This window comes from Mytilus galloprovincialis, chromosome 11 (assembly GCF_965363235.1).
Source record: "Mytilus galloprovincialis chromosome 11, xbMytGall1.hap1.1, whole genome shotgun sequence".
Taxonomy (NCBI): domain Eukaryota; kingdom Metazoa; phylum Mollusca; class Bivalvia; order Mytilida; family Mytilidae; genus Mytilus; species Mytilus galloprovincialis.
Window position 1 is genome coordinate 63,543,069 of NC_134848.1, and position 27,258 is coordinate 63,570,326.

The 27,258-nt window shown below is 35.1% G+C and overlaps 1 protein-coding gene and 26 non-coding genes across 27 annotated transcripts; 9 read left to right on the top strand and 18 right to left on the bottom strand.

The window, feature by feature from the left end:
* Positions 1-1,468: 1,468 nt before the first annotated feature.
* Positions 1,469-11,314, bottom strand: LOC143051303 (uncharacterized). The gene is made up of 8 exons (XM_076224252.1): positions 11,207-11,314; positions 10,893-10,966; positions 9,300-9,359; positions 7,222-7,291; positions 6,483-6,560; positions 4,500-4,604; positions 3,644-3,785; positions 1,469-1,677 (listed from the first exon to the last, which is right to left on the bottom strand). Exons 1-8 carry the CDS (start codon positions 11,256-11,258, stop codon positions 1,491-1,493), a joined length of 768 nt encoding a protein of 255 aa, XP_076080367.1. The 5' UTR covers positions 11,259-11,314; the 3' UTR covers positions 1,469-1,490.
* Positions 11,315-15,694: 4,380 nt separating this feature from the next.
* Positions 15,695-15,766, top strand: Trnad-guc (transfer RNA aspartic acid (anticodon GUC)). Its single transcript has one exon. It is a non-coding gene; the product is annotated as a tRNA-Asp (tRNA).
* Positions 15,767-16,286: 520 nt separating this feature from the next.
* Trnaa-agc (transfer RNA alanine (anticodon AGC)) lies at positions 16,287-16,359 on the bottom strand. The gene has a single exon. It is a non-coding gene; the product is annotated as a tRNA-Ala (tRNA).
* Positions 16,360-16,656: 297 nt separating this feature from the next.
* Positions 16,657-16,748, bottom strand: Trnay-gua (transfer RNA tyrosine (anticodon GUA)). The gene is given in 2 exon segments: positions 16,657-16,692; positions 16,712-16,748. It is a non-coding gene; the product is annotated as a tRNA-Tyr (tRNA).
* A 306-nt stretch (positions 16,749-17,054) lies between these two features.
* Trnad-guc (transfer RNA aspartic acid (anticodon GUC)) lies at positions 17,055-17,126 on the top strand. Its single transcript has one exon. It is a non-coding gene; the product is annotated as a tRNA-Asp (tRNA).
* Positions 17,127-17,646: 520 nt separating this feature from the next.
* On the bottom strand, positions 17,647-17,719 carry Trnaa-agc (transfer RNA alanine (anticodon AGC)). Its single transcript has one exon. It is a non-coding gene; the product is annotated as a tRNA-Ala (tRNA).
* A 297-nt stretch (positions 17,720-18,016) lies between these two features.
* Trnay-gua (transfer RNA tyrosine (anticodon GUA)) lies at positions 18,017-18,108 on the bottom strand. The gene is given in 2 exon segments: positions 18,017-18,052; positions 18,072-18,108. It is a non-coding gene; the product is annotated as a tRNA-Tyr (tRNA).
* Positions 18,109-18,414: 306 nt separating this feature from the next.
* Trnad-guc (transfer RNA aspartic acid (anticodon GUC)) lies at positions 18,415-18,486 on the top strand. Its single transcript has one exon. It is a non-coding gene; the product is annotated as a tRNA-Asp (tRNA).
* Positions 18,487-19,006: 520 nt separating this feature from the next.
* Positions 19,007-19,079, bottom strand: Trnaa-agc (transfer RNA alanine (anticodon AGC)). The gene has a single exon. It is a non-coding gene; the product is annotated as a tRNA-Ala (tRNA).
* A 297-nt stretch (positions 19,080-19,376) lies between these two features.
* Trnay-gua (transfer RNA tyrosine (anticodon GUA)) lies at positions 19,377-19,468 on the bottom strand. Its single transcript is given in 2 exon segments — positions 19,377-19,412; positions 19,432-19,468. It is a non-coding gene; the product is annotated as a tRNA-Tyr (tRNA).
* A 306-nt stretch (positions 19,469-19,774) lies between these two features.
* On the top strand, positions 19,775-19,846 carry Trnad-guc (transfer RNA aspartic acid (anticodon GUC)). The gene has a single exon. It is a non-coding gene; the product is annotated as a tRNA-Asp (tRNA).
* Positions 19,847-20,366: 520 nt separating this feature from the next.
* On the bottom strand, positions 20,367-20,439 carry Trnaa-agc (transfer RNA alanine (anticodon AGC)). The gene has a single exon. It is a non-coding gene; the product is annotated as a tRNA-Ala (tRNA).
* Positions 20,440-20,736: 297 nt separating this feature from the next.
* Trnay-gua (transfer RNA tyrosine (anticodon GUA)) lies at positions 20,737-20,828 on the bottom strand. The gene is given in 2 exon segments: positions 20,737-20,772; positions 20,792-20,828. It is a non-coding gene; the product is annotated as a tRNA-Tyr (tRNA).
* A 306-nt stretch (positions 20,829-21,134) lies between these two features.
* Positions 21,135-21,206, top strand: Trnad-guc (transfer RNA aspartic acid (anticodon GUC)). Its single transcript has one exon. It is a non-coding gene; the product is annotated as a tRNA-Asp (tRNA).
* Positions 21,207-21,726: 520 nt separating this feature from the next.
* Trnaa-agc (transfer RNA alanine (anticodon AGC)) lies at positions 21,727-21,799 on the bottom strand. Its single transcript has one exon. It is a non-coding gene; the product is annotated as a tRNA-Ala (tRNA).
* Positions 21,800-22,096: 297 nt separating this feature from the next.
* On the bottom strand, positions 22,097-22,188 carry Trnay-gua (transfer RNA tyrosine (anticodon GUA)). Its single transcript is given in 2 exon segments — positions 22,097-22,132; positions 22,152-22,188. It is a non-coding gene; the product is annotated as a tRNA-Tyr (tRNA).
* Positions 22,189-22,494: 306 nt separating this feature from the next.
* Trnad-guc (transfer RNA aspartic acid (anticodon GUC)) lies at positions 22,495-22,566 on the top strand. Its single transcript has one exon. It is a non-coding gene; the product is annotated as a tRNA-Asp (tRNA).
* A 520-nt stretch (positions 22,567-23,086) lies between these two features.
* On the bottom strand, positions 23,087-23,159 carry Trnaa-agc (transfer RNA alanine (anticodon AGC)). Its single transcript has one exon. It is a non-coding gene; the product is annotated as a tRNA-Ala (tRNA).
* Positions 23,160-23,456: 297 nt separating this feature from the next.
* Positions 23,457-23,548, bottom strand: Trnay-gua (transfer RNA tyrosine (anticodon GUA)). The gene is given in 2 exon segments: positions 23,457-23,492; positions 23,512-23,548. It is a non-coding gene; the product is annotated as a tRNA-Tyr (tRNA).
* Positions 23,549-23,854: 306 nt separating this feature from the next.
* Positions 23,855-23,926, top strand: Trnad-guc (transfer RNA aspartic acid (anticodon GUC)). Its single transcript has one exon. It is a non-coding gene; the product is annotated as a tRNA-Asp (tRNA).
* Positions 23,927-24,446: 520 nt separating this feature from the next.
* On the bottom strand, positions 24,447-24,519 carry Trnaa-agc (transfer RNA alanine (anticodon AGC)). The gene has a single exon. It is a non-coding gene; the product is annotated as a tRNA-Ala (tRNA).
* Positions 24,520-24,816: 297 nt separating this feature from the next.
* On the bottom strand, positions 24,817-24,908 carry Trnay-gua (transfer RNA tyrosine (anticodon GUA)). The gene is given in 2 exon segments: positions 24,817-24,852; positions 24,872-24,908. It is a non-coding gene; the product is annotated as a tRNA-Tyr (tRNA).
* A 306-nt stretch (positions 24,909-25,214) lies between these two features.
* Trnad-guc (transfer RNA aspartic acid (anticodon GUC)) lies at positions 25,215-25,286 on the top strand. Its single transcript has one exon. It is a non-coding gene; the product is annotated as a tRNA-Asp (tRNA).
* Positions 25,287-25,806: 520 nt separating this feature from the next.
* Trnaa-agc (transfer RNA alanine (anticodon AGC)) lies at positions 25,807-25,879 on the bottom strand. Its single transcript has one exon. It is a non-coding gene; the product is annotated as a tRNA-Ala (tRNA).
* A 297-nt stretch (positions 25,880-26,176) lies between these two features.
* Positions 26,177-26,268, bottom strand: Trnay-gua (transfer RNA tyrosine (anticodon GUA)). The gene is given in 2 exon segments: positions 26,177-26,212; positions 26,232-26,268. It is a non-coding gene; the product is annotated as a tRNA-Tyr (tRNA).
* Positions 26,269-26,574: 306 nt separating this feature from the next.
* Trnad-guc (transfer RNA aspartic acid (anticodon GUC)) lies at positions 26,575-26,646 on the top strand. The gene has a single exon. It is a non-coding gene; the product is annotated as a tRNA-Asp (tRNA).
* Positions 26,647-27,166: 520 nt separating this feature from the next.
* On the bottom strand, positions 27,167-27,239 carry Trnaa-agc (transfer RNA alanine (anticodon AGC)). Its single transcript has one exon. It is a non-coding gene; the product is annotated as a tRNA-Ala (tRNA).
* Between the last annotated feature and the right edge of the window lie 19 nt (positions 27,240-27,258).

Consider the following 27,258-nt stretch of genomic DNA (forward strand, 5'->3'; position numbering starts at 1 on the left):
TTTAATGTAAAGATAAAATTGATGTCGAATCTTGTACATTTGTCACATATTGTAGTTGATATTTTGACATAGATATCCTGTAACAAGTTTAATTGAATAAAAAAGTAAGTTTGTTGAAGACATTATATTTTCCGTTGTTTTATTTGACAGGTATGTTAAGAGTTGATATAGTTGGCATCACATGAAATAAATTCATAGTGTAATTAAGCAGATATGTACAGGATTGATTTTACTTACCACCGACGTTACAATTATCGTTTTATTTAGCAGATGTGTATAGGGTTGGCTAAGCTGGATTGTCACCAACATTACAATTATCGTTTCATTTAGCGGGTATGTACATGGTTGATTAAGCTGATATGACATCGACGTTACAATTATCGTTTTATTTAGCAGGAATTTACAAGGTTGACTTAACTGGTATGCCACCAACGTTAAAATCATCTGTAGTACAACATTGTTTTATTTATATGGTATGGTATTTATAGGGCCGACTTAGCTGGTATGCCACCAAAATTAAAATTATCTGTTGTGCATAAGTATATTGAAATTTTAATGTAAAGATAAAATTGATGTCGAATCTTGTATATTTTTCACATATTGTAGTTGAAATTTTTACATGGTTATCCTGTCACAAGTTTAATTGAATAAAAACACAAGTTTGTTGAAGACATTATGTCTTTCATTGTTTTGTTTGGCATGTATGTACAGAGTTGATGTAGCTATGCCACCGACGTTACAATTATCGTTTTATTTAGCAGGTGTATAGGGTTGACTTAGCTGGTTTGCCACCAACATTACAATTGTCGTTTTATTTAGCGGGTATGTACAGGGTTGATTAAGCTGATATGCCATCGACGTTACAATTATCTTTTTATTTAGCAGGAATTTACAAGGTTGACTTAGCTGGTATGCCACCAACGTTACAATTATCTGTAGTACAACATTGTTTTATTTATATGGTATGTATAGGATTGACTTAGCTGGTATGCCACCAACTTTACAATTATTTGTAGTACAACATTGTTTTATTTATATGGTATGCATAGGGTTGACTTAGCTGGTATGCCATCAACGTTACAATTATTTGTAGTACAACATTGTTTTATTTATATGGTATGTATAGGGTTAACTTAGCTTGTATGCCACCAACGTTACAATTATTTGTAATACACCATTGTTTTATTTGTATGGTATGTACAGGGTTGACTTAGCTAGTATGCCACCAACGTTACAAGTATCTGTTGTACAACATTGTTTTATTTATATGGTATGTATAGGGTTGAATAAGCTGGTACGCAACCAACGTTACAATTATCGGTTGTACAACATAGTTTTATGTGTATGGTATGTATAGGGCTGACGTAGCTTGTATGCCACCAACGTTAAAATTATCTGTAGTACAACATTGTTTTATTTATATGGTATGTACAGGGTAGACTTAGCTGGTATGCCACCAACGTTACAATTATCTGTAGTACAACATTGTTTTATTTGTATGGTATGTACAGGGTTGACTTAGCTGGTATGCCACCGACGTTACAATTATCTGTTGTACAACAATAAGTACATTGAAATTGTAATGTATAGATAAAATCTATGTCGAAATTTATACATTTGTCATTGTCAGATGATCCTCTCCACCAGTCTCTCCGACATTCTGCTTCTGTTCCACATCTGTGGATTCAAACATATAAAAAGTAAAACTACAAAAATATTGAACTCCGAGGAAAATTCAAAAAAGGAAACCAGGTTAATCCACCTCTTTCTACATTTCAAAAAGGCTGTACTAAGTCAGGATTATGACAGTCCATTCGTTTTTAATGTGTTTTGTAATTTGATTTTGCCATGTGAAAATGGATTTCCGATTTGATTTTCCTCTGAGTTCAGTATTTTTGCGATTGTATGTTTTCCCCAATTAAATGACAAAATCGAAAGTTAAAACACATCAAACGAATGGATAACAACTGTCATATTCCCGACTTGGTACAGACATTTTCTTATGTAGAAAAAGTTGGATTGAACCTAGTTTTATAGCTAGCTAAACCTCTCACTTGTATAATAAAATATCAATACAGTGGATTCATTTTTATTTGTGGGATACCAATTTACGTGCATTACGTGTGTAAAGGTAAACCATTAATATAAATTTTAACGAACAATACATTTTCTTTATTCTTATCATGTTTAAAGATTTTGTATATGTCTGTTCCAATCAGGGTCCTGTTACTCAGTGGTTGTCATATATTCCTGTATGTACATAATGCAGGCTGTTCGTTTTCTCTTTTCCATTTGTCAAATCGGGGCCTTTAAGAGCTTATTATGCGGTATGTGTTTTGCTCATTGTTGAAGAGCATGCGATGACCTATCCAATCGTTGTTAACTTCTATGATATTTGTTCTTTGGTGGAGAGTCGTCTCAGTGCTAATCATACTACATCATACATTTTTATGTTGTATGCAGACATAGGAAAAACCAAGAAATCAACGTCAATTCACTTTTTCCACAATTCACGAAAATTGATATCCACGAAAAGAAAAGAAGGAATCCATATAATAATAACAACCATAAAGATAGAGCCACAGAAAAACAATATCAACAGCAATAATAATTTAATGATCATAACAAAAGCAACGTTAGAATGATAAATACGAGTACTTATATTAAATTTCCTTTCAATATTCAGTGAAAATAAAAACTATAATAATACCGCATCTGTTTCTAGTCAAATACCACAAAGAAACATGCCATGTACTAATTACTCAAAGCGTTAAATTGATAGGAGAACTGTGCTTAGAAAGTAAATAGTTGATCGTATGATATCACAATTATGACCAAAAACATCGCCTTTATATAAAAAAAAATGAAATAGACCAACTATTTAGTTTCTGAGCTCAGCATCTTCTATCAAATTAATTATTTTAGTAGTTAGTATATGGGATGTTTCTATGTGGTATGTTTACTTCTGTTTTAAATCTTAGTTAATATGACTTAATGTATGGGATTTAAAAAAAAACACGCCAATAGTTTGACAGTTATATTAACTATCTTAACACTTGACGTCATATAGCATGAATGACTATTCATATGAGTTGTCGTTACTTTTTGGTCGGATTGTTGTCAATTTTGACAAATTTTCTATTCCCATTCTCAATTTTATGATCTAAAGAGAAATTCACACTCGGAGCAACTTAAAATAAACGGACATGTCAATTTGAGTTGAAAAACTTCGACTATCACTAGAACGTTGATACCAAACAAGTCAGTTTTTGTATTGTAGTTAAATGATTGCTCGAATCGGGTAGCTTATTTGACACTAAATTCACATTCGGAACAGCTTTTTGTAAAAATAAATCGGTTAATTTCGTGCTGCCAACCTCTCAACATATCAAATGCATCTCATTATGTTCTGTTCAAAGTGTATTTCAACTGAGAACACACCTAGTTTTTGGTGGGATTCATGTTGCCCATTCGTTAGTTTTCTATGTTATGTCATGTGTTCTATTGTATGTCTGTTTGTCTTTTTTCAATTTTAGCCATGACGTTGTCAGTTTATTTTCGATTTGTGAGTTTGACTGTCCCTCTGGTATCTTTCGTCCCTCTTTAGACAGCTGAATATTATCTTATTTCAATGTCTACATACCTTCTAATAACAGTCCTTGAACCATCTTGTTGATTTGCAACTTCAGTTAGGCATAGAGGTTTATTAGGGTCTAAGCAGAGTTCTGGGTTATATAGCTTTTCACATATAACAGGAGGACCAGTACAAACCATACATGATATTCCTATAATGTTAAAGTAAAACAGTTACAGATACGTAATCAGACGGAGCGCATGCGCCCTTTAAAAAACAGAAGACAATTAATTTCTAGGTAAAATTACATCCATTCTTCTTCAAAATATGGTCCTTTGCCTCCTAATTCAAAATAGCGCCCCATCCCTTTTAAACATCAAATTTTGGATCCACACAGTTAAAATTGTAATTTGTTTTGATTTTTTGTGAATACATTTTAATGAGTAGCTATAGCTAACGATTTTCACTTTTGAAGCAGGAACGTTATCCTTCCAAAGCACCAATACTGATTCCTGAATTTTGATTTGGTTATTTTTGCTCAATCGTTAATTTTCTGTTCTCTGTGTGTGGGCATATTTTCTTTCAATGCGCTGTCTGTTTTTGGACAAAAGACAAAAATGCCAATCTAACCGTATTCACAGTAACTGAAAGCTAATTAAAGCTAATAAAGATTAGCAAATAAATCATGGTCTTTCAGTTAAAATTATTTATTAGAAACACACGACTTGTGCAATACAAAAATAAAAGTGCTAGTCCACGATACTCAGTTACTAAAATTAATCAAAAATATGCATCCTGAAATCTTTCATCTCAGTCGAATACACTTAGAAATCTATATAAAGTGCCTGTTTTCGCATTGCTTTTATATTCAGAAGCCGAGTGTAAACACTATAATTAAACCAAATTAGTACATCATTATCCTTACGTTTATTGATTGTGGGTTTTGTTGTTGACGTCATCACATTAGTTGTCGTTGATATCCGTGGGATGGTATTCGTATTATTCATCATAGTTGTTTTACCACTTGTTGCTATAGAGACAATTAAAAAGAATAGTACACTGCTAAAGTTAATTAATTGTGTAGCTTGTTTCCTTAAAATATTCTTGATTTTTCAAAAATGTATTCTTGATTTTATTATGCTTAACACTTTACAATTATTTTTTTTATTTTCTATGTATGCATATGGCTGTAAAAATATTTTAATTGTTTTTTAAGAAGAAAGTTTCCACACTTCTTTATTATTTATACGGTAAAGATTTGCGTTCAGAATACTATAATATATAGCTTTATGTAAATAAACTCATCATAGATACCAGAACTAAATTTTGTATATACGCCAGACGCGCGTTTCGTCTACAAAAGACTCATCACTGACGCTCGAATCCAAAAAAGTTAAAAAGGCCAAATAAAGTACGAAGTTGGAGAGCATTGAGGACCAAAATTCCTAAACGTTTTGCCAAATACAGCTAAGGTAATCTGTTTTTTAAATTTGTTATATGTTTGACACTTTTATATCAAAATTCACGTAGGTTTCGTCAATCTGTTTTCTGTTTTCTATTTTTGACCTTGTTGGTAGACCAAATGATGACTAGAGTAAAATACAGTCTGATACGAATGAAAAAACAAATTAAAAGTTGTACGCCTTTGATATCCTGCTTTCAGAACAAACGTTTCTTGAATAATTATCATCTACTAACAAAACAAAATATTTGAAGATAAATCCATATTTGGTTGCGAAAGTATTTGATGATTTTTTAATCAACGTTTCAGGGGAGAAAAATCAAATGGTCTTCAAAGAACAAAAACTATAATCGTATCAGTCCACTTTTGCCTTTGAGACATGTAACTTTAGTTTTATTTCAATAACATATTTATTGTCCTCAAATAATGATTCGCTAGTTGGTGATGACCCTGATAAATTCATCATAGTTTGTACTAAATGAATCTGTTCTATATATGACTGACCATGAAATTGCAAAAGACTAAGAATTAAAATCACAAAAATACTGCACTGTGAGGAAAATTCAAAATGGAAAGTCAGTAATGAAACGTAACAATTTGTTAATCCGTTTATCTAACTTTTTACATTTCTTTGGTTAAATTAATTCCATTGTTAAGTTTATGTTTGTCGTAATGGAAACCACCTTGACGATAAAAAGTTAATCCGTTGGACACTAATCCTTTTCTATGGATAATGTGTTTTGTATATACTTTTGTATGTTATTTTGAAGTCAATTTAGGTCTTAGGTCTGGCCTTGTGGTCATAAACCTTTCAAGTCAGTTTTTTGTCCTCATACTCCAAAATCAATCAATCAAAATGCTGGATTTCATGTTTCGAGCATAAATTTTGTGCTCCGAGCACTGAGCAAAGTTTTATGACTTCAACCCCTTGTACTGTCCGGACCTTGCTATTAAAGTTTAAAGTACCGGCATTCTGTCTTTGAATTACTATAACACGGACATCTCCCGGTAATATATTGTGTCCATTACGACTAAGATATACTTAACAAATGTATCCTACTATAATTTAATTTTGTATGTAACGGGTCTTCTGATTGGCTGACGTTATTTTGTTATGAGCCTATAGACATAATTTAGTCATGTGATCGTGACGTCATCAACGTTTTTCATGGTTTTCTACGGTTTAAAATGGAATTTAGAATTAAATTATAAGAAATGACTGTAATATTTTTTCTGTCTATTCGAAATAACATAAAAAATGTGGTGCACACTGTTAAATAACCTGCTACGCGCGTTATTCAGTGTGCACCAATTGTTTTATGTTATTTTTTCATAGACAGAAAAAATATTACAGTCATTCCTTAAATAATGTCATGATTTTTAAAGTTATACGCATACATCCGATGGAAACATTTAAGCTCTTGCAAATTATATATGTTTACCTACGTTTTAATGTTGATGTATATTGCTCAGAAGCTGATGTTGTCATTCTGGTTGATTCGATTTGCGTATCAAACAACTTTTCTGTAAAAATTAAAATTAAATTTGTATCTATATACTTTGTTAATCATGTATGTGTTTTTTTCTAATTTTGATTCATTTAAACATCATGATGTTTCGGAATTTGGTGTGACGTCAATTATCACTGAGCTAGTACATATTTTTGTTGATGGGCCACCAGAAGCCCGACTCCAAGTGCGGTTTTTTCTAAGTGTGTTTAAGACCCATTGGTGACCTTGTGCTGTTTTCTGCTCTTCGGTCGGGTTCGTGTCTCTCAATGTTATTATCTTGAAATTTACTACCGTCACTGGAAGCTTAGCTGTTTAAATCCGAAGCATGCTGTTTTGTTTTACACAGAATTTTTTAATTACTTAAAACGCGGATCACAAAGAGGACCTAACTTCAATTGTTTTGAAAAAAGAAATATTCAAAACATGAAAGTTGTATAACTACAGACTTTAACTGTACAAGTACAAATAAGGAAAAACAGAATAAAACACATGATCGCTCGTAGTCCTCGATAACTGGATATCACAAACGTTGTAGTAAAATATAAACACTAAAAAAGATCATATCTGATGTCAAGCGAACGTTATTTTTGAAGGACGTCAAAATAGTCAGGACATGTATAGCAGATTCCAAAATAGCGATTTGGTATATAAGATGTGTAAAAATAATGTCTTACTGTTACAGTAATTAGTACTGCAGCAACCAGCCGTCAGTTCTCTCTTTCCAACTATAAACTGGTCACAAATCTTGAACATATCAAAGATCAGAAAACATTTCACATTATGCCTTTTTCTTTAATTATGCATGTTTAAATGTAATCAATGAGTTGTAGGTATACATATTTGGATTTTGTGAAAAATGTGTCTGTAGTAAAAATAAATTGGGGACTATAATGTAAAGATCACAAGAGCACCAATGATAGGCCACGATCAGGCGACGCTGGTGGTACATCTGTTGTATTTATGGTGTTCGTACGCGTGTTGCTTTTCTTCTGTTTTCTGTAAAATATTTGGTTTATCGTAGTTTTTATTCATCCTACTTTTACTATGGCGTTGTCGGTATTTAGTTTTTTCTTTGATCTTTTTTTTTACTGATGAGTTTGCATTACTTATGATATCTTCTCTAATTCGCCGTTTCAGAATCTAATGCATTCTAGGTAATGTTTTCAAAAGTGTACACCAAAGCGTCGTGATTGGTTAAAAATGTCAGAAACAATGAAAATTCAACCAATGACGTGACGTTATTTTCATTTTGGGGTAAGAACAAAGAACAATGTAATTACCCATGATTCCTTAGATTCTGAAACGGCCAATTTGTCCAGTCACCTTTTACAAGTTTGAATAACTAGAACTAATTTCATCAAAAGTATGTCACTATCTACTATTATGTCACAGACTCTATGTAGCGATAATCTCAACTAGAACAAAACTAAATAAATGGGGGTATGGATAGCGGATTGTGTTTTGTTTTTGTATTCTTAGTTTATTTATTTCAATTTCTGATGTTCTTCACATTATTCTCTGTTCTTTATATTTTAGTACACCATTGTGCGCTATTCTTTATATAATAGTCAACAAAAGAAACAATACACGACTTTTTTTAAAATTCAAAATGAAGTTTTTATTATATACGACCAATATTGAAGATTGTTATACCGAATGACCACGGAACTATAAATCCATTTACAAAAAAACCTTTTTTTTGCTTCCATGACGTAATTGGGGGAAATAATTTGTTTTGACAAAATTTACAAAAAACGACAATTTTAAAAACAGTAGTTCCAACTAATGATGCCAACCTCTCATTTAAAGATAGAGACAATGTTTGCCATCAATTTGTTTTAAAAATCAAACAGTTTCTTTGTGTATCTGTAAAGCGAAATTCGGCCCCAGAACAATTCGGTAAAATGAATACCATATCCTTTCATTACCATATGCAGTATATGTAAAGTGAAATTCAAATACACGGTATCAAACTTAAAATCTACAGTATGTTGTTTTATGCAATGTCGTACAAAGTGAGAGGTTTAGCGCTATAAAACCAGATTTAATCCACCATTTTCTACATTTGAAAATGCCTGTACCAAGTCAGGAATATGATAGTTGTTGTCCATTCGTTTTTGATGTATTTTGTCATTTGATTTGGCCATGATTAGGGACTTTCCGATTTGATTTTCCTCTGAGTTCAGTGTTTTTGTAATTTTACTTTTTTTCTCATATCTAAAGCATTGATTGGAGACGTAAACATTTGGTTTTTTTTGAGATTTCAAAAAAAACACTTTTTTTCAAAACAAAACAATATTTCAACCAATAATTTACATACCCTTATTAGCAAATTGCATATTTGTAAACAAATTTTTGTAACTACTTTGAAAATAGTGTGTCGATTTTAATCCAATTTTCCGCAAAATTTATTTGAATCCTGTGATCTTTTGTGCGGAATTTAGTTTCTTACCAATATGTTTTGATTTTCATAATCATATGCACATACATGGAAAATGAAGAGTTTTTAAAATAGTGCATCTCATTTTGTTTTATATTAAACACTTTTAGATCAATTTGATTCAAAAGTCGTGTATCGTTTCTTTTGTTGACTACTAGTAGTATAATTATATAGTACCCTATTATACCCTATTTATTCTGAAAGTTTTGAGTCTATTTTTAGTAAATTTGGACCATTATTCTTTATTCTGTAACCCCATCCAAAAGTTATAACATCTATCCACACAATAACTGATTTGAAAAAATTACTTACGGTTTTTGGTATGCAATCAAGTGTATACCTACTGATGTTACTTCTGTGTCCATGACAAATCTTGAAAAAAATAGATATTATCAAATCTATTTGATACTTCTGTATTTCACATTTAATTACCTATATTTCTATTTTTATGTCAACCAAATCAGTCTGAAATCGAAATGATTTGTGTGGCAACTGTGAAGATCTCATGATTGTTTTCCCAATATAATAGCTACTCTTTCACCAAAATAGAAATGCATATTGTAGATAAAGTCTAATGATAATACATTCTCAAGTGGCGCAAATAAGTTATAGAATGGCAAAATTAAGAAATAATTCCTTCATGTCCTGCTCTATGCTCATTTTAACATGGGTAAGCATTATATTTGTCGATATTTTACACTGAGCGTTAGCGAGGTGTAAAATGTGGTCAAATATAATGCCAACCCATGTTAAAATGAGCATAGAGCAGGACATGATGGAATTATTTCGATTCTAATAGGAGAAATACAGTATTGATATAGGTCGAAGCGTACGAAATTACAGTAAAAATGTTTGGATGTTCCCGTTTCCTCCTCGAGGAGTCTGTGCATTGCATTTCATATTTGATAAGTTTAAAAACTACGAGCAGGGTAAATATATGTTGTTTCATAAAAAAATATAATAAAAGTTTATGTTAGCTGCTTAAATATATATATTTTAAAGGATACCGATGGAAATAACGTTAATATAAACAGTAAGTTCGTGCGCATGTGTCAAACATATTTTGTGCTCATTAGAACACGGCTTTGTTTACAAAGCATTATAAGGACGTCATATTAGAATCATTCGTATAGTTATACTCAAGAAATAATTTATATAAAAAAGAAGATGTGGTATGATTGCCGATGAGACAACTATCCACAAAATACCAAAATGACACAGACATTAACAACTATAGGTCACCGTACGGCCTTCAACAATGAGCAAAGCCCATACCGCATAGTCAGCTATAAAAGGCCCCGACAAGACAATGTAAAACAATTCAAACGAGAAAACTAACGGCCTTATTTATTTTTAAAAAATGAACGAAAAACAAATATGTAACACATAAACAAACGACAACCACTGAATTAGAGGCTCCTGACTTGGGACAGACAGACACATACATACATAATGTGGCGGGGTTAAACATGTTAGCGGGATCTCAACCCTCCCCCTAACCTGGGACATGCATGTGTCGTAAATGTCCACATGGTCTGAGCCGTTATATTCGAATTTTATAACTAACATTATCAACCTTGTGAAAATTATAACACATGTATGACTTGTATATATTTTCGAAATCAGGAAATGCCTGAACCAAGTCAGGAATATAACATTTACTTTCGTTTCGTTTGATGTGTTTAAGTTTTGCCATTTGATTATAATAAACTACTTCCCGTTTCGATTTTCCTTGGAGTTCGTTGTTTGTTTGTTTGTTTGTTTGTTTGTTTGTTTGTTTGTTTGTTTGTTTGTTTGTTATTTTACATTATATTTAGAGACCAAGATGAACATGTATATATTGTTTAGACATGTGCATGGTTATACTTATACAGTTACTGATTTCAGTATCCTGGATGAACTCACCTCGTTAGAGCGACATTCAACAATAGAATTACAAGTGGATAAATCGGAGTCTTGGCATTTGTAACATACTACACCTACAAGTATATAGAAGATACAAACATTACCAATTGGTATGTCTAATAATTATGAAGGTCCAACATCTGATTTGAGATTGTACGTCCTTCCATGAATTCTTTGCTTGGCAATTGATGGAGAGTAATGGCCGTTATTTATAGAATAAAAATGTATAAAAATTAATGTTTGAATGAGATAAGGTTAATGTATAAGCAAGCACATTTTTTTGTCATATTTTAATTTAAAACATTATAGCTTACCTTTTACAGATGAAAACAGAGAAGCAAAAACAAACAAATCGAATATAAACATTCTATTTAGATGTGTGTGATTTGAAATTTAAATTGTTGATAAGCAACTTCGTTCAATTTCTTATCTTATACTTATCATAAGGGAAATTAATCTTATTGTCGTTTGGTAAGTTTATTCGTATACGTTATCAATGTCAGTTTTATATCTATATAAATGTAGAAATATGTGTCAACCAGATGGCAACAAAACATCACAATAATATACAACGACATACCTAGATCGAAATATAGTCTGCAATAGCAGTCTGGTCTTCTCTCTATTTTGCATAATAACCACTTGTTTCCATAGTCAATAGAGGGCTGTTATCTGTATCTTCTATAAAAACCAGTTGTCGCACATCATAGACAAAAGATGCCACATATTTTTACACATCTTCGTAGAGTAAAGGGAGACTACTGATTCGCTGAGTAGGAATTGATACAATATATGTTTTCAATGACTAAATCAAGGGTATATGTATTATATCTATACCTTCCTGTAGCTAGACATATTTTTTTCAACTCTGCTTCTCGACTTTCAAAACTTACCCTTAAAAATATGTAATTCTTGTGTTTGGTAACCGTTTTTCCAATAAAGTTATTAAAGATACCAGGATTGAAATTCTATATTTACGCCAGACGCTCGTATCGTCTAAAAAATACTCATCAGTGACTCTCGAACCACACCCACATTCAAACTTACATTTATCAAACAGCTATCATACCAAATTCTACTGATATGTTTGATTTACAACACTTGTTGCAGATTATTGATATCGATGAAATAATGTCTGTATCTCCTAATTGCACTTATGCCAGTTTCTGATTCGTTTTGTTCAATCTTTAAATGTCTATGTTATGTTTGTATACTATTATTTGTCTTTGTCTGGTTCTTGCTATGGAGTATTTAGTTTACTACTGATCACTACTGGCCATGTGGTATTACTTAGTACCTGTGACCTGAAAATATCCTGTGCTTAAATCCATCAACCAGAAACATTACTTCAACATACTGTTAAAACGATGAAATCGGTCAAACCTTATACAAAGTAATGACTACTGATCTAATTAGTTATCAATAGTTATCAAAGGTTCCAGGATTACATTTTAATACGCCAGACGCACGATTCGACTCATTGGTGACGCTCAGATCAAAATAGTTATAAAGCCAAACAAGTACAAAATTGAAGAGCATTTAGGACCCAAAATTCCAAAAAAATGTGCCAAATACGGCTAAGGTAATCTTCTCCTGGGATAAGAAAATCCTTAGTTTTTTTCGAGAAAATCAAAGTTTTGTAACAGGAAATTTAGAAAATGACCATATAATTGATATTTATGTCAACACCGAAGTTCTGACTACTTGGCTGGTGATACCCTCGGGGACGAAACGTCCACTAGCAGTGGCATCGGCTAAGTGTGAATAGTTATCAAAAGGTACCAGGATTGTAGAGTAATACGCCAGACGTGCGTTTCGTCTACACAAGACTCATCAGTTACGCTCAGATCAAAATAAGTCTAAACGCGAAAAAGAACACGTAGATACCTTTTTCGGCTTATGTTCAGGCTGTGGTGTCCTTGATACAAATTATAATGTGAAGATTGAATGTGTCTATGATTACAAATACTTTACTTTATCGATTTTTGAAGGCCCAAATGTTTCTAAGAACCTGCCCTACCTCGGGGACAAATGTGTTGTTGTTACTGCATATAAAATCCCAAACAGCATCGTTATTGTGTGAACTTTTCATAACATAAACTGATCTATAAAGGAATTAGGTATTGATAATTCACTTGGAAACTAAACATAAACCTCAACGACCCTTACCAAGTTGGATTTTTTTAATAGTAATAGGTCAGTTTATGCGACTCTCATACAAGTCAGAGGTTAATCAAGCTATAACACCAGGTTTAATCCACCATTTTCTACATAAGAAAAAGCCTGTACCAAGTCAGGAATATGACAGTTGTTATCCATTCGTTTGATGTGTCTGAGCTTTTGAGTTTGCCATTTTTGATTAGGGACTTTTCGTTTTGAATTTTCCTCGGAGTTCAGTACTTTTGTGATTTTACTTTTTCTATGTGTCATTTGAAGAACATGTACTTCCTCTACTGTATAAAATACCAAAATTACATACAGTCGGTGAAAACAACGTTAAACGTATTGGTATTCAAAGTATTTAAAGTAACCTCTTTCTTAATTATACTGTTGTAGCTACGGGGCGCCGAATGGGACTCTTGTGGTTTTGTACAAAATTCAATTCTGTCATAACAAAATCATTTTTGTCTTACAAAACTATGTGATACAGACTTGTTTTATGAGAACTTCAATTTTGTGATGACAAAATTCAGTTTTGTAGACAAAATTCATTTATGTAGACAAAATTCATTTTTGTCATGACAAAAGTAACTTTTGTCCACTGAAAGATAATTTTGTATGACAAAATTTTAAATTTGTAGTATGCTACACATTTTGTTAAACTGAACTCATTTTTGTTGAACAAAACTCACTGTTGTCCGTACAAAATTGAATTTCGAGTACAAAATCACAAGAGTCCCATTCGGCGCTCTGTAGTAGCAAGCCAGGCTTGTGAAACTTTATCATTTAAAGCGCAAATCAGATGAGGATACTAAAAAGCTAACATGCAATCTCTGTCTCTTTTCTTATGTAACAGTATATAAACATTTGACTGTTTTATCCTTTAAACAGGCATTCACTATTCAGAAAAATAAAAGACAAATTGTTCGGAATAAAATTGGTCCTGCTTTCTTTCATAAAAAGAGAATGGACACACTAATCTTGTTAAGGGAGGGATAAATCAGATTTTGCAAAACCATCCCTCTGATTCAAACAAAATATTCTTTGAAACTAAAACTATCAGCTGGACTTCATTATTGATCAAAATTTATTTGTCAGTTACGTTTCGAGAACGTATTTTTCAGTAATTATTGGCATTTTTAAAATTATACGTCGCCGATTTCTTCATTTATTAAAATATTCAAATGTTGCTTAACTTGAATATGCACCTCTTGAGAAGAACGAAAATAAGCTCATTATCTTCCAACTTCATATTGGCGCTATATCAATGATGTCCGTTCGTTAAATAAGTCAAAGTTTAGTGAACGCATCTATTCCATCGAAATTGCTTGACAACTATAAACTGACATGAGCACCTGCAACCCACTGCCCTCCCTCTGTTTTCTTTCTTGGGATCGATGCTGCTCAATCTTTAGTTTGATATGTTGAGTTGTGTGTACTGTTGATAGTCGGGTTTTGATTTTATAGATTTTTTGCCATTAAAAGTGGGGTTTTTCTTAACTTATGACTTACCTTGAAAATCCCTTTCGTGTCTTTCGCCTCTTTTTGAAATGTACAGTTCTTTTTAAATTCTGCGTTTGGGAAGAAAGGAGTAGGTTCAGTAAGACCACTTTTTGGCCCCAAAATATAGCAGTTTTACAAAATTGTTGAAATGTAAACCTTTAGTTATTTATTGGACAGTAGAATGCTTCTGCTACATAAATATGGGCTGTTTTTGACAATACAATGCACATATATCCGGTACTAGCACCATTAAGTCATGCTAAATTACTGAAATCCTTATAATTCGAGCATTTTAGTTAAATTTTAGACGGTTTTCGTGTAAAACGAAAGTGGCCGCATTCGTGTTCATCCTTAATATTGAAATGTAAGTTGTATTTTATGATAATACATAACATATATAAAGGTTGAGGATGAACACGGATGCGGCCACTTTCATTTTTACCAAAAACCATCTGAAAAGTGACATTTTTCGGCATATTAGGTAGATTTTTCATATTTGAGCTTGAATCGGATCGTTTTTAATGACTAAATCTGTTAAAATATTTCACATAAACTAACTAATTCAAAAAAATAGACACTTAAGTGTTTAAAAAGTGGTCAAAATCTTTCGTCAGATGAACCTGAATTTTGAGGCCAAAATCGGTCCTTACCGGACCTACTCCTTTGAAACTTCTGTGTCCACACATCCTTTTGAATCAATTCGGTATAAAAGAAAGATGATGTAGCGTGGCCCGTAAACCAGAAATAAATCTATAGTTAAGGAATGATCGCGTTTGACTACAGTACAAACGGCATACTCTATAGATAATTGACACAGCCGTGTCCGTAATTAAATCACCGAGTGGCAGTCTTGACTCTAAAATTATAATTTTATATGCATTAATTATTGCGCAATCATACCGGGAATAAATTTACCCCAAGATGGTGATACGGTAAAAAAGTTATAATCCATCTGATTGGATTATATTTATCGTTTCAAAATTAACCAGAAATGCGTAGAGGGAATAACAATTTGAAAAAAATTGGCCTAATCTTTTATAAAAAAAACCTCCTCAATACTATGAATTTGCGGATGCGTTCAATATATTAACAAGATAGCAGTGAGCGTTAAGTACCTAAAAATGATGGTCGTTACTAAGTCCTCGGTAGTATAGTGGTTAGTATCCCCGCCTGTCACGCGGGAGACCGGGGTTCGATTCCCCGCCGGGGAGGACATTATTTTTTACTTGGCTTTGGATTTTCATTCTTTAATTGTCAATTTGACCGCTATAGTAACACCGGATAATAACTGTGTAAGGGTTTGAAACCAATCCAACTGTCGTATTGTTTATGCCGTAGCATCTCCAGTTCATGTCATCAGAAGACGACCAGTTAAGTTTTGAACACGTTCCCAACCTTTAAATGTGTCTACTTTTTAGCATTCATGAGCATATTTTTGAGAAAAAAAACGCAAAGATAAACTAAACCTGACTATCACTGCATCATTAATCCTTTATGACAGATTATTTACTCATTATTATACTACATCCCGAATGTGGTGAACGAGTCGAACTAATCACATTAAAATAAACATGAGAGTGTCAATGAATGAAGGATTCTTGTAACATGTGTAAGGGCAGGACATACACTCGAATCGACACAATTTCCTTATTTCGTTCATATCAGACTCTATTCATTTTCAATGCTGAAAGACTACCGAAAAATTGAGTATTGGCGACATTCAAAAATTTATGGAGGACCCGGGCATCGATCCCGGTACCTCTCGCATGCTAAGCGAGCGCTCTACCATGTGAGCTAGTCCCCCTCTTGGGTAATATGTCATTAAATAACGCCTTTATAAATGCGTACAGATGTCATTCAGTCACTTTATCGGTTCTAACTACAGTTCAAAGTAGTCTCGAGAGCTACATTTGTACATAATGAAGATTTATTTATATTTAGCACAATTACGTGATATGCCTACAACTGCTTTGGCGGTCGGTCGTTAAAACAAAATGAATAAGGTTGAAACGTGGTACATGCATAACAACCCGCTAATGTGCATTCGCTAAAATTCCTCGAACAATGGTAATATTTGAGAGTGAAATGGGACCAAAAAATATCCCGTGAGGCGGAGTCGAACCACCGACCTAGAGATGTCAGATTTTCTTATTCCACTACAGTCTCCCGCTCTACCAACTGAGCTATCACGGGGTCTGTATACAAATGGTTAAATTGATGATTTATACGTATTTGGATGTATTGTACATTTAGTAATAAAAACAAAAAAGCGCCATCAATTGAATCTGAAACGTATATTAGGGGAAGGAGGGGCGATAATTCATTAAGATATTTCAATTGGCAAGAGTAGCAGAGAAAACAAGTAAGTAGAATGACGGATCGGTTGCGCTTAACATATATCGCCTACAGCAATCAATACTATGAATTTGCGGATGCGTTCAATATATTAACAAGATAGCAGTGAGCGTTAAGTACCTAAAAATGATGGTCGTTACTAAGTCCTCGGTAGTATAGTGGTTAGTATCCCCGCCTGTCACGCGGGAGACCGGGGTTCGATTCCCCGCCGGGGAGGACATTATTTTTTACTTGGCTTTGGATTTTCATTCTTTAATTGTCAATTTGACCGCTATAGTAACACCGGATAATAACTGTGTAAGGGTTTGAAACCAATCCAACTGTCGTATTGTTTATGCCGTAGCATCTCCAGTTCATGTCATCAGAAGACGACCAGTTAAGTTTTGAACACGTTCCCAACCTTTAAATGTGTCTACTTTTTAGCATTCATGAGCATATTTTTGAGAAAAAAAACGCAAAGATAAACTAAACCTGACTATCACTGCATCATTAATCCTTTATGACAGATTATTTACTCATTATTATACTACATCCCGAATGTGGTGAACGAGTCGAACTAATCACATTAAAATAAACATGAGAGTGTCAATGAATGAAGGATTCTTGTAACATGTGTAAGGGCAGGACATACACTCGAATCGACACAATTTCCTTATTTCGTTCATATCAGACTCTATTCATTTTCAATGCTGAAAGACTACCGAAAAATTGAGTATTGGCGACATTCAAAAATTTATGGAGGACCCGGGCATCGATCCCGGTACCTCTCGCATGCTAAGCGAGCGCTCTACCATGTGAGCTAGTCCCCCTCTTGGGTAATATGTCATTAAATAACGCCTTTATAAATGCGTACAGATGTCATTCAGTCACTTTATCGGTTCTAACTACAGTTCAAAGTAGTCTCGAGAGCTACATTTGTACATAATGAAGATTTATTTATATTTAGCACAATTACGTGATATGCCTACAACTGCTTTGGCGGTCGGTCGTTAAAACAAAATGAATAAGGTTGAAACGTGGTACATGCATAACAACCCGCTAATGTGCATTCGCTAAAATTCCTCGAACAATGGTAATATTTGAGAGTGAAATGGGACCAAAAAATATCCCGTGAGGCGGAGTCGAACCACCGACCTAGAGATGTCAGATTTTCTTATTCCACTACAGTCTCCCGCTCTACCAACTGAGCTATCACGGGGTCTGTATACAAATGGTTAAATTGATGATTTATACGTATTTGGATGTATTGTACATTTAGTAATAAAAACAAAAAAGCGCCATCAATTGAATCTGAAACGTATATTAGGGGAAGGAGGGGCGATAATTCATTAAGATATTTCAATTGGCAAGAGTAGCAGAGAAAACAAGTAAGTAGAATGACGGATCGGTTGCGCTTAACATATATCGCCTACAGCAATCAATACTATGAATTTGCGGATGCGTTCAATATATTAACAAGATAGCAGTGAGCGTTAAGTACCTAAAAATGATGGTCGTTACTAAGTCCTCGGTAGTATAGTGGTTAGTATCCCCGCCTGTCACGCGGGAGACCGGGGTTCGATTCCCCGCCGGGGAGGACATTATTTTTTACTTGGCTTTGGATTTTCATTCTTTAATTGTCAATTTGACCGCTATAGTAACACCGGATAATAACTGTGTAAGGGTTTGAAACCAATCCAACTGTCGTATTGTTTATGCCGTAGCATCTCCAGTTCATGTCATCAGAAGACGACCAGTTAAGTTTTGAACACGTTCCCAACCTTTAAATGTGTCTACTTTTTAGCATTCATGAGCATATTTTTGAGAAAAAAAACGCAAAGATAAACTAAACCTGACTATCACTGCATCATTAATCCTTTATGACAGATTATTTACTCATTATTATACTACATCCCGAATGTGGTGAACGAGTCGAACTAATCACATTAAAATAAACATGAGAGTGTCAATGAATGAAGGATTCTTGTAACATGTGTAAGGGCAGGACATACACTCGAATCGACACAATTTCCTTATTTCGTTCATATCAGACTCTATTCATTTTCAATGCTGAAAGACTACCGAAAAATTGAGTATTGGCGACATTCAAAAATTTATGGAGGACCCGGGCATCGATCCCGGTACCTCTCGCATGCTAAGCGAGCGCTCTACCATGTGAGCTAGTCCCCCTCTTGGGTAATATGTCATTAAATAACGCCTTTATAAATGCGTACAGATGTCATTCAGTCACTTTATCGGTTCTAACTACAGTTCAAAGTAGTCTCGAGAGCTACATTTGTACATAATGAAGATTTATTTATATTTAGCACAATTACGTGATATGCCTACAACTGCTTTGGCGGTCGGTCGTTAAAACAAAATGAATAAGGTTGAAACGTGGTACATGCATAACAACCCGCTAATGTGCATTCGCTAAAATTCCTCGAACAATGGTAATATTTGAGAGTGAAATGGGACCAAAAAATATCCCGTGAGGCGGAGTCGAACCACCGACCTAGAGATGTCAGATTTTCTTATTCCACTACAGTCTCCCGCTCTACCAACTGAGCTATCACGGGGTCTGTATACAAATGGTTAAATTGATGATTTATACGTATTTGGATGTATTGTACATTTAGTAATAAAAACAAAAAAGCGCCATCAATTGAATCTGAAACGTATATTAGGGGAAGGAGGGGCGATAATTCATTAAGATATTTCAATTGGCAAGAGTAGCAGAGAAAACAAGTAAGTAGAATGACGGATCGGTTGCGCTTAACATATATCGCCTACAGCAATCAATACTATGAATTTGCGGATGCGTTCAATATATTAACAAGATAGCAGTGAGCGTTAAGTACCTAAAAATGATGGTCGTTACTAAGTCCTCGGTAGTATAGTGGTTAGTATCCCCGCCTGTCACGCGGGAGACCGGGGTTCGATTCCCCGCCGGGGAGGACATTATTTTTTACTTGGCTTTGGATTTTCATTCTTTAATTGTCAATTTGACCGCTATAGTAACACCGGATAATAACTGTGTAAGGGTTTGAAACCAATCCAACTGTCGTATTGTTTATGCCGTAGCATCTCCAGTTCATGTCATCAGAAGACGACCAGTTAAGTTTTGAACACGTTCCCAACCTTTAAATGTGTCTACTTTTTAGCATTCATGAGCATATTTTTGAGAAAAAAAACGCAAAGATAAACTAAACCTGACTATCACTGCATCATTAATCCTTTATGACAGATTATTTACTCATTATTATACTACATCCCGAATGTGGTGAACGAGTCGAACTAATCACATTAAAATAAACATGAGAGTGTCAATGAATGAAGGATTCTTGTAACATGTGTAAGGGCAGGACATACACTCGAATCGACACAATTTCCTTATTTCGTTCATATCAGACTCTATTCATTTTCAATGCTGAAAGACTACCGAAAAATTGAGTATTGGCGACATTCAAAAATTTATGGAGGACCCGGGCATCGATCCCGGTACCTCTCGCATGCTAAGCGAGCGCTCTACCATGTGAGCTAGTCCCCCTCTTGGGTAATATGTCATTAAATAACGCCTTTATAAATGCGTACAGATGTCATTCAGTCACTTTATCGGTTCTAACTACAGTTCAAAGTAGTCTCGAGAGCTACATTTGTACATAATGAAGATTTATTTATATTTAGCACAATTACGTGATATGCCTACAACTGCTTTGGCGGTCGGTCGTTAAAACAAAATGAATAAGGTTGAAACGTGGTACATGCATAACAACCCGCTAATGTGCATTCGCTAAAATTCCTCGAACAATGGTAATATTTGAGAGTGAAATGGGACCAAAAAATATCCCGTGAGGCGGAGTCGAACCACCGACCTAGAGATGTCAGATTTTCTTATTCCACTACAGTCTCCCGCTCTACCAACTGAGCTATCACGGGGTCTGTATACAAATGGTTAAATTGATGATTTATACGTATTTGGATGTATTGTACATTTAGTAATAAAAACAAAAAAGCGCCATCAATTGAATCTGAAACGTATATTAGGGGAAGGAGGGGCGATAATTCATTAAGATATTTCAATTGGCAAGAGTAGCAGAGAAAACAAGTAAGTAGAATGACGGATCGGTTGCGCTTAACATATATCGCCTACAGCAATCAATACTATGAATTTGCGGATGCGTTCAATATATTAACAAGATAGCAGTGAGCGTTAAGTACCTAAAAATGATGGTCGTTACTAAGTCCTCGGTAGTATAGTGGTTAGTATCCCCGCCTGTCACGCGGGAGACCGGGGTTCGATTCCCCGCCGGGGAGGACATTATTTTTTACTTGGCTTTGGATTTTCATTCTTTAATTGTCAATTTGACCGCTATAGTAACACCGGATAATAACTGTGTAAGGGTTTGAAACCAATCCAACTGTCGTATTGTTTATGCCGTAGCATCTCCAGTTCATGTCATCAGAAGACGACCAGTTAAGTTTTGAACACGTTCCCAACCTTTAAATGTGTCTACTTTTTAGCATTCATGAGCATATTTTTGAGAAAAAAAACGCAAAGATAAACTAAACCTGACTATCACTGCATCATTAATCCTTTATGACAGATTATTTACTCATTATTATACTACATCCCGAATGTGGTGAACGAGTCGAACTAATCACATTAAAATAAACATGAGAGTGTCAATGAATGAAGGATTCTTGTAACATGTGTAAGGGCAGGACATACACTCGAATCGACACAATTTCCTTATTTCGTTCATATCAGACTCTATTCATTTTCAATGCTGAAAGACTACCGAAAAATTGAGTATTGGCGACATTCAAAAATTTATGGAGGACCCGGGCATCGATCCCGGTACCTCTCGCATGCTAAGCGAGCGCTCTACCATGTGAGCTAGTCCCCCTCTTGGGTAATATGTCATTAAATAACGCCTTTATAAATGCGTACAGATGTCATTCAGTCACTTTATCGGTTCTAACTACAGTTCAAAGTAGTCTCGAGAGCTACATTTGTACATAATGAAGATTTATTTATATTTAGCACAATTACGTGATATGCCTACAACTGCTTTGGCGGTCGGTCGTTAAAACAAAATGAATAAGGTTGAAACGTGGTACATGCATAACAACCCGCTAATGTGCATTCGCTAAAATTCCTCGAACAATGGTAATATTTGAGAGTGAAATGGGACCAAAAAATATCCCGTGAGGCGGAGTCGAACCACCGACCTAGAGATGTCAGATTTTCTTATTCCACTACAGTCTCCCGCTCTACCAACTGAGCTATCACGGGGTCTGTATACAAATGGTTAAATTGATGATTTATACGTATTTGGATGTATTGTACATTTAGTAATAAAAACAAAAAAGCGCCATCAATTGAATCTGAAACGTATATTAGGGGAAGGAGGGGCGATAATTCATTAAGATATTTCAATTGGCAAGAGTAGCAGAGAAAACAAGTAAGTAGAATGACGGATCGGTTGCGCTTAACATATATCGCCTACAGCAATCAATACTATGAATTTGCGGATGCGTTCAATATATTAACAAGATAGCAGTGAGCGTTAAGTACCTAAAAATGATGGTCGTTACTAAGTCCTCGGTAGTATAGTGGTTAGTATCCCCGCCTGTCACGCGGGAGACCGGGGTTCGATTCCCCGCCGGGGAGGACATTATTTTTTACTTGGCTTTGGATTTTCATTCTTTAATTGTCAATTTGACCGCTATAGTAACACCGGATAATAACTGTGTAAGGGTTTGAAACCAATCCAACTGTCGTATTGTTTATGCCGTAGCATCTCCAGTTCATGTCATCAGAAGACGACCAGTTAAGTTTTGAACACGTTCCCAACCTTTAAATGTGTCTACTTTTTAGCATTCATGAGCATATTTTTGAGAAAAAAAACGCAAAGATAAACTAAACCTGACTATCACTGCATCATTAATCCTTTATGACAGATTATTTACTCATTATTATACTACATCCCGAATGTGGTGAACGAGTCGAACTAATCACATTAAAATAAACATGAGAGTGTCAATGAATGAAGGATTCTTGTAACATGTGTAAGGGCAGGACATACACTCGAATCGACACAATTTCCTTATTTCGTTCATATCAGACTCTATTCATTTTCAATGCTGAAAGACTACCGAAAAATTGAGTATTGGCGACATTCAAAAATTTATGGAGGACCCGGGCATCGATCCCGGTACCTCTCGCATGCTAAGCGAGCGCTCTACCATGTGAGCTAGTCCCCCTCTTGGGTAATATGTCATTAAATAACGCCTTTATAAATGCGTACAGATGTCATTCAGTCACTTTATCGGTTCTAACTACAGTTCAAAGTAGTCTCGAGAGCTACATTTGTACATAATGAAGATTTATTTATATTTAGCACAATTACGTGATATGCCTACAACTGCTTTGGCGGTCGGTCGTTAAAACAAAATGAATAAGGTTGAAACGTGGTACATGCATAACAACCCGCTAATGTGCATTCGCTAAAATTCCTCGAACAATGGTAATATTTGAGAGTGAAATGGGACCAAAAAATATCCCGTGAGGCGGAGTCGAACCACCGACCTAGAGATGTCAGATTTTCTTATTCCACTACAGTCTCCCGCTCTACCAACTGAGCTATCACGGGGTCTGTATACAAATGGTTAAATTGATGATTTATACGTATTTGGATGTATTGTACATTTAGTAATAAAAACAAAAAAGCGCCATCAATTGAATCTGAAACGTATATTAGGGGAAGGAGGGGCGATAATTCATTAAGATATTTCAATTGGCAAGAGTAGCAGAGAAAACAAGTAAGTAGAATGACGGATCGGTTGCGCTTAACATATATCGCCTACAGCAATCAATACTATGAATTTGCGGATGCGTTCAATATATTAACAAGATAGCAGTGAGCGTTAAGTACCTAAAAATGATGGTCGTTACTAAGTCCTCGGTAGTATAGTGGTTAGTATCCCCGCCTGTCACGCGGGAGACCGGGGTTCGATTCCCCGCCGGGGAGGACATTATTTTTTACTTGGCTTTGGATTTTCATTCTTTAATTGTCAATTTGACCGCTATAGTAACACCGGATAATAACTGTGTAAGGGTTTGAAACCAATCCAACTGTCGTATTGTTTATGCCGTAGCATCTCCAGTTCATGTCATCAGAAGACGACCAGTTAAGTTTTGAACACGTTCCCAACCTTTAAATGTGTCTACTTTTTAGCATTCATGAGCATATTTTTGAGAAAAAAAACGCAAAGATAAACTAAACCTGACTATCACTGCATCATTAATCCTTTATGACAGATTATTTACTCATTATTATACTACATCCCGAATGTGGTGAACGAGTCGAACTAATCACATTAAAATAAACATGAGAGTGTCAATGAATGAAGGATTCTTGTAACATGTGTAAGGGCAGGACATACACTCGAATCGACACAATTTCCTTATTTCGTTCATATCAGACTCTATTCATTTTCAATGCTGAAAGACTACCGAAAAATTGAGTATTGGCGACATTCAAAAATTTATGGAGGACCCGGGCATCGATCCCGGTACCTCTCGCATGCTAAGCGAGCGCTCTACCATGTGAGCTAGTCCCCCTCTTGGGTAATATGTCATTAAATAACGCCTTTATAAATGCGTACAGATGTCATTCAGTCACTTTATCGGTTCTAACTACAGTTCAAAGTAGTCTCGAGAGCTACATTTGTACATAATGAAGATTTATTTATATTTAGCACAATTACGTGATATGCCTACAACTGCTTTGGCGGTCGGTCGTTAAAACAAAATGAATAAGGTTGAAACGTGGTACATGCATAACAACCCGCTAATGTGCATTCGCTAAAATTCCTCGAACAATGGTAATATTTGAGAGTGAAATGGGACCAAAAAATATCCCGTGAGGCGGAGTCGAACCACCGACCTAGAGATGTCAGATTTTCTTATTCCACTACAGTCTCCCGCTCTACCAACTGAGCTATCACGGGGTCTGTATACAAATGGTTAAATTGATGATTTATACGTATTTGGATGTATTGTACATTTAGTAATAAAAACAAAAAAGCGCCATCAATTGAATCTGAAACGTATATTAGGGGAAGGAGGGGCGATAATTCATTAAGATATTTCAATTGGCAAGAGTAGCAGAGAAAACAAGTAAGTAGAATGACGGATCGGTTGCGCTTAACATATATCGCCTACAGCAATCAATACTATGAATTTGCGGATGCGTTCAATATATTAACAAGATAGCAGTGAGCGTTAAGTACCTAAAAATGATGGTCGTTACTAAGTCCTCGGTAGTATAGTGGTTAGTATCCCCGCCTGTCACGCGGGAGACCGGGGTTCGATTCCCCGCCGGGGAGGACATTATTTTTTACTTGGCTTTGGATTTTCATTCTTTAATTGTCAATTTGACCGCTATAGTAACACCGGATAATAACTGTGTAAGGGTTTGAAACCAATCCAACTGTCGTATTGTTTATGCCGTAGCATCTCCAGTTCATGTCATCAGAAGACGACCAGTTAAGTTTTGAACACGTTCCCAACCTTTAAATGTGTCTACTTTTTAGCATTCATGAGCATATTTTTGAGAAAAAAAACGCAAAGATAAACTAAACCTGACTATCACTGCATCATTAATCCTTTATGACAGATTATTTACTCATTATTATACTACATCCCGAATGTGGTGAACGAGTCGAACTAATCACATTAAAATAAACATGAGAGTGTCAATGAATGAAGGATTCTTGTAACATGTGTAAGGGCAGGACATACACTCGAATCGACACAATTTCCTTATTTCGTTCATATCAGACTCTATTCATTTTCAATGCTGAAAGACTACCGAAAAATTGAGTATTGGCGACATTCAAAAATTTATGGAGGACCCGGGCATCGATCCCGGTACCTCTCGCATGCTAAGCGAGCGCTCTACCATGTGAGCTAGTCCCCCTCTTGGGTAATATGTCATTAAATAACGCCTTTATAAATGCGTACAGATGTCATTCAGTCACTTTATCGGTTCTAACTACAGTTCAAAGTAGTCTCGAGAGCTACATTTGTACATAATGAAGATTTATTTATATTTAGCACAATTACGTGATATGCCTACAACTGCTTTGGCGGTCGGTCGTTAAAACAAAATGAATAAGGTTGAAACGTGGTACATGCATAACAACCCGCTAATGTGCATTCGCTAAAATTCCTCGAACAATGGTAATATTTGAGAGTGAAATGGGACCAAAAAATATCCCGTGAGGCGGAGTCGAACCACCGACCTAGAGATGTCAGATTTTCTTATTCCACTACAGTCTCCCGCTCTACCAACTGAGCTATCACGGGGTCTGTATACAAATGGTTAAATTGATGATTTATACGTATTTGGATGTATTGTACATTTAGTAATAAAAACAAAAAAGCGCCATCAATTGAATCTGAAACGTATATTAGGGGAAGGAGGGGCGATAATTCATTAAGATATTTCAATTGGCAAGAGTAGCAGAGAAAACAAGTAAGTAGAATGACGGATCGGTTGCGCTTAACATATATCGCCTACAGCAATCAATACTATGAATTTGCGGATGCGTTCAATATATTAACAAGATAGCAGTGAGCGTTAAGTACCTAAAAATGATGGTCGTTACTAAGTCCTCGGTAGTATAGTGGTTAGTATCCCCGCCTGTCACGCGGGAGACCGGGGTTCGATTCCCCGCCGGGGAGGACATTATTTTTTACTTGGCTTTGGATTTTCATTCTTTAATTGTCAATTTGACCGCTATAGTAACACCGGATAATAACTGTGTAAGGGTTTGAAACCAATCCAACTGTCGTATTGTTTATGCCGTAGCATCTCCAGTTCATGTCATCAGAAGACGACCAGTTAAGTTTTGAACACGTTCCCAACCTTTAAATGTGTCTACTTTTTAGCATTCATGAGCATATTTTTGAGAAAAAAAACGCAAAGATAAACTAAACCTGACTATCACTGCATCATTAATCCTTTATGACAGATTATTTACTCATTATTATACTACATCCCGAATGTGGTGAACGAGTCGAACTAATCACATTAAAATAAACATGAGAGTGTCAATGAATGAAGGATTCTTGTAACATGTGTAAGGGCAGGACATACACTCGAATCGACACAATTTCCTTATTTCGTTCATATCAGACTCTATTCATTTTCAATGCTGAAAGACTACCGAAAAATTGAGTATTGGCGACATTCAAAAATTTATGGAGGACCCGGGCATCGATCCCGGTACCTCTCGCATGCTAAGCGAGCGCTCTACCATGTGAGCTAGTCCCCCTCTTGGGTAATATGTCATT